The 8,126-nt window shown below is 39.3% G+C and overlaps 1 protein-coding gene across 1 annotated transcript; it reads left to right on the top strand.

The window, feature by feature from the left end:
• The first annotated feature begins 3,072 nt into the window (after positions 1-3,072).
• On the top strand, positions 3,073-4,248 carry LOC144057968 (olfactory receptor 6N2-like). Its single transcript, XM_077576016.1, has one exon. It carries the CDS (start codon positions 3,262-3,264, stop codon positions 4,246-4,248), a length of 987 nt encoding a protein of 328 aa, XP_077432142.1. The 5' UTR covers positions 3,073-3,261.
• Positions 4,249-8,126: the final 3,878 nt, after the last annotated feature.

Raw genomic sequence — 8,126 nt, 5'->3', positions numbered from 1 at the left:
TGAATCAAAAAGAAAGGTTTTTGATCTTGTTGGTTAGAACTAAGAAACAAGCACAAGGTAAAGATGTTGATTTATAGCTACAGTACGTGACAAATTATAATGAGGTCAAACTTAACATTTTCTGATCATTTTAAAAGAAGCTTTGTACAAATAGCTTATAGAGAAAAACTATAATAATCCATACACTAAGTTGTCATTTTATGAGAATAAATCAAGTTAATATATTTGAATACATTGTAATAAAATAATAAGTATTCTCTTATTTGTCAGAAAATTGCAACAATTTTTCTTAATATTTATAAGTCAGAATTTTCCGAGTGTGCATTGCAATATTATGACAATTATCCGAGAACATGTTGTATTTTTCCAAGAACAAGTTGTGGCTTTACAAGAAAATCTGTTCAAATTTGACAAGAATAAGTCTATTGACACGAATATGTTGGACATTTCCGGGAAGGAAAAAAAAGTCGTTTTAAGAATTTGTCTGAATCTAGACTGTCCCTAAATGGGGGCATTTTGCCCCTAAAATTTGGGATAATGCAACTACAATTTCCATCTACTTATGCCAAATTTGCAGATTTCTAATAACAAACAACAATAATAATGATAATTATTATTAATTAATTGTGTACATATATATCCTATTCTTGGCACGAATATTTAATTTGAACATCAATTCCTATGTGTGTGGCCCTAAATCTTTTATTTGCACCCCTCAAATTTCAGGTTAAGGGTATATTGCAAAAAAAAAAAAAAAAAAGCTAGGCTGGACCTCTGGATTAATTCATGTTGTTACGAGAATAAGCCATGACTTTACAAAGAGTTAAAATATTACTAGTCCAGAACAAGTTGTGAAAATGAGTCGAAAATAGAACTAATAAACAAAAGAGTTGCAATTTTTGGACAAATAAATTATAATTTAATAAGAACATGGAACTTTTATGCCATTTAGTCTAATGTTGAAATATTACCCCCAAAAAAAGTTTTAATTTGGGGGAACAAATGATTTGTCAAGTCATGGAGTTCAACTTGTCAAAATCAAGTGCATCAATAGTTGGAATGTGCAGGGTCCGCACACTCAACTATTATGCTTTGTGAGAAAACTCAAATAGTCTTTATGACAAAAATCTAAAGAGGCAAACAAAACTGTTAAGTACAAAAGAACAAACAACAAACAAAAGGTGCTCCCAATTGGTATTGACGGGCAAATGACGTCACCGATGACGTTTGACACTTCATGGGTTCAGGAAGTGGTTCGACTTTTGCAGATTTTCTCACAGCATATAAAGCGCAATGCTTTTCCGCGAAAGTTGCGTGCCAGTGGATGTTTTGAGCGTTGCAAATTTGCCTGTAACAGGCTTTTTTCTTTTTTCCCCCGGCTGCTAAAATAGATAAATAAATAAGTGAAAACGTTTACAATCCCCATCACGTCAGTTTCCATAAGCACAGTCCCCATTTCCTCAGTTTATATTGGGACACACAAACCCCTCCACCACGATAAGGTGCCGGCTCACGAAGCACAAACTGTAACGGTGTGTGAGTGGAGCACCCAAATGCAGGAAAGTAGGAGAGCCACGGCAGGGATGTGGATAACGTAGTTTTAATCCACCAAACAAAAGCAAACACAAAATCACGCTCAAGGGCGGACAAAAATCAAGTCATGGGAATCAGGAGTAGATTCTTGTAGACACGTAACCAGTCGGGTCAGGTGAATAGCCTCTCGGAGTAATAACCCGACACTTCTTGCTGCTTCTGCCAGGCCTTTATCTTGGCCTGGTGGACTGATGAGCAGCAGGCGTGTTTAGCGGGCTCCGCCCTCCAGCTGTTTCCCCGGTGACTGAAAGGGAAGCAGAAACAGCTGACCCCAATCATGACACAAACAAATCATTAATAATGCTAGACAAAAAAAAAACATCCATAACTAAGGCCCCGTCCAGACGGAAGCAAAGCCGGCTTCGTTCCTCGAACAAATCTCGTACATACAGAAACATTTCAAGACTTGCGTGTCCAAAAGAAGACGCTAAGGATGTTTAACGGCTGTAATGTATATGCCAAGTCTGGGGTGGCGCTGTAGTGCAGCCACAGGGAGTCGACGGAAAGCGTAGAAGAAGAACACTTTTTTTTTTTTAACTTTATTGCAATCTACAGCACAAACACGGCTTTGCATGTATCAAAACAACATGAAAAAATGTCGAACACAGGAGAAGTGACAATGGCGGGTGATTCAAGTACGACGTTGAACGTGGGAATGAAGAAGCAAAATATGTTGCTGCAAAAGCATAAGCAAAATATGGAGGCTGCGCAAAACGACTATCCGCCATTGTTGTTGACAGACTGACGGTTCGCGCGCAGTCACGCGAGAATTAGCGCGTCGTCATTGAGCTGCGACGATTACGTCATCGCTGGAGGAGTATCTGCATATGGTGTCCAGACGGACGCGTACGGGGCGCGTTTTGAAATCTTTCCACTCTGGAGCCCGGTTTCAAAAGCGTCGTGTGGATGAGCGGCCTAAACGGTAAGAAACTTGTGAGGATACATTGAAACTGGCTTTCGTGTGGGCGGGGCCTAAAACATATTATAAGATAAAGGGACGATAAAAGCTAATAGATGCAGTCAGAGTAAAACAGTCAGGGCTCTTTGTACTCTTTGTACTCATCTGGGCATTGGCAGAGCATGCGTGATGTAGAAAAAGCTTGAACATGACCTTTTTAAACACCTGACGTCAGCAAGGATGAGATGACAATATTTTTATAATTGTAATTATAATTGTAAATATAAATTTTAAAAAATGCAATGAGTCATAAATGTAAGAAAATACTTTGAAATTCATGTGAACAGCAAATAAAAAAAAAAACTGTAAGATACAAAACAGGCCTTGAAAATGCTATTTTCTGATGAATTTATGGGAAAATATAGATATTAAAATAATAGATTCATGGTTTTATGAATTGAGGTCAGGCTCAAAAAAGAACATTGATTTGATATTGATTATTCCATTTTTTTAATCCCAGCCCTAGTAATGTTTGTTATTTCATGTCGTTATATATTTTTCATTACCCAACAACAAAAGTTCGGGGCCACAAGAAGAAGCTCAAAGTGGTCTTGAGCCTTCTGAGGATTTGGAGGTCACAGAGGGAAGGAGCAGAACGCCTCCTCAACAGGACGACCAATCGCCGTCTGTCATCAGCTGGATGTCTTCTTACTTCTGTGTCTGCATCTCCTGCTCACGAACACTTCATCGGCATCAAGGTGGACGCGTGGATGATCCGTTTAACTTGTGTCGTCATTTGTCTTGTGTTTGTCATGATGGGCCGCAACGGAACAGTGATGCTAAATCTTGGCGGCTTAATAGACGTGGACAAGTACAGATATGTTTACTTGATGTTTTTTTTGCTACTGTTTGTTCTCATTCTGTGTTCTAATTGCATCATTATTTGTCTCATCTGGATTCACAGGAACCTTCATGAGCCCATGTACATTTTCATTGCAGCGTTGTCTCTCAACACGCTTTTGTTCAGCACCGTTATCTACCCCAAACTTTTGGTGGACATCTTGTCTCACCAGCAGAGAATTTCCTATTCTGCTTGTTTGGTCCAGCTTTTCTTTTTCTACAGTTTTGGTGCTTCTGACATCATGTTGTTGCTCGCTATGTCTTATGACAGATACGTGTCTATCTGCAGGCCTCTGCAGTATGCGTCTACCATGAGCACGACCACAGTCAGCGTTTTCTTGGCTTTGTCCTGGTTTGTGCCTGCCTGTTTGATGTCGGCAAAAGTTGTCATTCAGTCCAAACAAAAAATCTGCAGCTTGTCATTTGGAGGATTTTTTTGCAATAATATAATGGTGAAGATTTACTGCAGGTTACCAGCCTATCTCACTGTGTGGACTTCAATGGGTCTATCGATCATGGCTGTCATCGTGTTGTTCATCTTTTTCACGTACTTCAAGATATTCATGGTGGCCTATCGTAGCAATGGAGAAGTCCGGAAAAAAGTGGTAGATACGTGTTTACCGCACCTGCTTGTATTAATGGCCACCGTCTGTTTGATGGCCTTTGACGTTATCATAGGGCTACACGAGTCTGTGCTTCCAAAAAATGTGCAACTGGTTCTGACGCTACAAACCGTTGTGTACAATCCTCTTTTCAATCCGATCATATACGGCGCAAAGATGAAAAAAATCCGGAAGCACATAAAAAAAATGTTGCGTTGCAATCATGTTAGAATCAGCAAGACTCAGGTGGAATAAAGATGATTTTAATGTGTGTGTGTATGCACATGTGGTATGTTTGTGTGTGTGCATTTAAAGTGATAATGTCCATATGCATTCAAGCAAAAACAACTCCAGTCAAACATTTGTGTGATACATTTCTGTAAATCTCATTAATGATATATAATTTCAATATAATATAGATGAAAAAAAAAATTGTGTGTATTTTTTGGTGAGCAAGTCTTCAAATGTGTGTGGGTCTTTGTGGTAATGTTTGCGTATGTACACATGTGCTTCAATGCTCCTCAGAATAATGTGGGATGTCTTCTGACTTAGATTAAATTCCCCTATAATTATATAAATGTTATATATGATATATACACAAATAAAAAGAGCCTGCTTACCATACTCTCTGTATCAACATTTATGTGCAATACTCTAGTGTCTTCTTGTGGGGCTCACATTTCCAGATCCAGTTGCCAGGAGCTTTTCTGGATATGAACAAGGACGCACATATTTGGATGTGTCTAATAAAAAGAGTGAAAGAAGAAGTCGGCATACCTACAGCAGGCCCCGGACAACCAGCCCAAGATGGTTGACAGAAGCCAGATGAAGACGTCCAAACTTTGCATGGCTATGAGCTTTTTCCTACCTGGTCTGAATCAAAAAGAAAGGTTTTTGATCTTGTTGGTTAGAGCTAAGAAACAAGCACAAGGTAAAGATGTTGATTTATAGCTACATTACGTGACGAATACTAATGAGGTCAAATTTAACATTTTCTGATCATTTTAAAAGAAGCTTTGTACGAATAGCTTATAGAGATAAACTATAATAATACATACATTAAGTTGTCATTTTATGAGAATAAATCAAGTTAATATATTTGAATATTTGAATACATTGTAATAAAATAAGTATTTTCTTATTTGTCAGGAAATTGCAACAGTTTTTCTTAATATTGTGCATTGCAATATTATGACAATTATTCGAGAACATGTTGTATTTTTCCAAGAACAAGTTGTAGCTTTACAAGAAAATCTGTTCAAATTTGACAAGAATAAGTCTATTGACACGAATATGTTGGACATTTCCGGGAAGAAAAAAAAAGTAGTTTTTAGAATTAGTCTGACTCTAGACCAGGGGTGGGCAAACTTTTTCACTTGCGGGCCACAATGGGTTTGAAATTTTGACAGATGGGCCGGACCAGGAGCATTTGGACCTCACAGCACAGTAAAAACACACAGATAAATGTACAACCCAATTTACTTATAGTGTGCACTTAGGACTGCGTTTTTCAAATGTGCAAAATCCACATATTTAAAACAGCTTTTCCAATAGCTTCATTTTTATTGTTTTAGCTCAACTTTTGCTGTGTTTTCATGCTTTGTAAACTGACCTTGGGTGTTCTGAAAGGTCCTGTTTTTAAATGAAATGTATTATTATTATTATTATGATTATTATAAAATAGCCCTAATCCAGGTAGTACGTTTGCCTCAATGAATATGCAAGATGCTTCATTTACACACTATTTGGCAAAGTGGGAGGAGAAATGTAAATAGATTATAATAGCACATACACTGTGATCTGTCAAACCTGGTGACTGCATCTATTATTAATAGATTTCAATTCAAGGCGTAAAGTTAAAGATTTTTTTTCCATTGGCCCACCCATTTTTAACCCGGGCCCACAGTACATGTGACACATGCGGCTGCATGATAGCCGCTGCTGCCTGTCACGCGCTGAGGACAAAGCGCGTACATCCAATCCGTCTCTGACCACTTTTCCATCTCCGTGGGGGACGCATAGCACACGGTGTTTGTGCAGCAGCTCAAAAAGAAGCCAAAAGCCAACGAGGAAACGCTCATAGAAGTGCTCGACGCACGCCCCGGGGATGTATTCACCAATATCAACAGTCTCCTGCATGCGCGCTCCTCACCTCACCCATGACAACATGTAGAAAGACTATCTTCAGCTGTCAAAAGGATCAAAACACGCAACAGTGCCACAATGTTGACTGATAGACTGAACTCTTTGTCCCTGCTTTCTTTCAAAAAAGAATTGACCGATTCTCTGGACTATCAGGACATTATTGTTGTGTTCAACACAAAACCGTGCCGTCTCCTGCTGTAAATGTCCAAATCCAGGAAGAATTGTATTTTATTAATCAGTTATCTTGAGTTAAGCTTACTGCCATTCTCCCGTTTATTTTAATGAATTGCAAACGTTGTTATGAATGTACCCTGCGTATCTTTCTGTCCCCTTTCTGTGCGTAAACGAGCTTATCAGTGAGACCCCGACCCAGTGATCATCTTTTCCGGGTGTGTAGAAGTTACACAGCAGTGACTCTGGTGTAAAACATAATCTGCACAGGAGTCTGAGGGAAGTGGATCCCAACACCAGTCATCCACTGCTCGTACTGCTGCAGCTGGAGAGCGCGTTCTCCAGCTGCACCCGTCATTCACAGCAGTCCTTCACTTTACGTGAGACCGCGCCAGCGATTTTATTTACTGCGCCCTCGTAATTAAAGAAGCGAAATAACGCCATAAAAAGTGTGTGTTAAGAGCGGCAACTTAATCGCTGTCCTCGGTACCCGCGGTAAAGCACTATTAGGGACGTGAAGGGAATTTTTTTGGGGGGATATTTTCTCTGGCCCACCCATTTTTCCTCAGGCCCACCCACAATAAAAATTTGGGCGCCGCGGCTGGCACCACCTATTGGTGAAACGCGGGCATTGCAGGGACAAAATAAAATGAATAAGATAAGATAAGATAAGATCCACTGATTGTCACACCCATCTAAGTGGGGCGAAATTTGTTCTAGGCATTTGACCCATCCCCTGAGGGAGCGGTGAGCAGCAACAGCGCTGCGCTCGGGAATCATGTGGTGATCTAACCTCCCAATTCCAACCCTTAATGCTGAGTGTCAAGCAGAGTGGCAATCGGTCCCATTTTTATAGTCTTTGGTATGACCCCGCCGGGAATTGAACCCACGACCTCCCAGTCTCAGGGCGGACACTCTAACCACTTGGCCACTGAACTGGAAAAAAAAAAAAAAAAAATTTGAATTTTTTTCTAGCCTTATTGGATAAGTTCGGCGGGCCGGATTGAAACGCATAACGGGCCGTATTTGGCCCGCGGGCCGGGGTTTGCCCATGTCTGCTCTAGACTGTCCCTAAATGGGGGCATTTTGCCCCTAAAATTTGGGATAATGCAACTACAATTTCCATCTACTTATGTCAAATTTGCAGATTTATAATAATAATAATTATTATTATTATTATTTAATTTTGTACATATATATATCCTATTCTTGGCATGAATATTTAATTTGAACGTCAATTCCTGTGTGTGGCCCTAAATGTTTTATTTGCACCCCTCAAATTTCAGGTTAAAAAAACAAAAAGGCTAGGCTGGAGCTCTGGATTAATTCATGCTGTTACGAGAATAAATCATGACTTTACAAAGAGTTAAAATATTACTAATCCAGAACAAGTTGTGAAAATGAGTCGAAAATATAACTAATAAGCAAAAGAGTTGCAATTTTCTGACAAATAAATTATAATTTAATAAAAACATGGACGTTTTATGGCACTTAGACTAATGTTAAAATATTACCCCAAAAAAAGTTTTAATTTGGGGGAACACGTAACTGTTGTACTGAACGTGCATTGGGTTGCCAGGTTTGTGCGATTGACAGAAAAATACTTTTGAAAATTTGGCACACTTTGTTGAAAATGCAGATTTTTAACTAGAAACAGAACGACTTGTCAAGTCATGGAGTTCAACTTGTCAAAGTCAAGTGCAGTCGTTCATCAAGTTTTAGCAAGTCCTAAAATCGGTGACTCAAGTCTTAGCTTAGCCACTTGACTGATCCCATTGGATAGCGCTGTGATGCTACATGCTAAAGGACCAGCGAGT

The sequence above is a fragment of the Vanacampus margaritifer genome, chromosome 9 (assembly GCF_051991255.1).
Source record: "Vanacampus margaritifer isolate UIUO_Vmar chromosome 9, RoL_Vmar_1.0, whole genome shotgun sequence".
NCBI lineage: Eukaryota > Metazoa > Chordata > Actinopteri > Syngnathiformes > Syngnathidae > Vanacampus > Vanacampus margaritifer.
This window is presented reverse-complemented; position numbering and strand designations above follow the sequence as displayed.

Coding starts and splice junctions, on each gene's coding strand:
- LOC144057968 (XM_077576016.1), top strand. CDS start 3,262: ATGATCCGTTTAACTTGTGTCGTCATTTGTCTTGTGTTTGTCATGATG.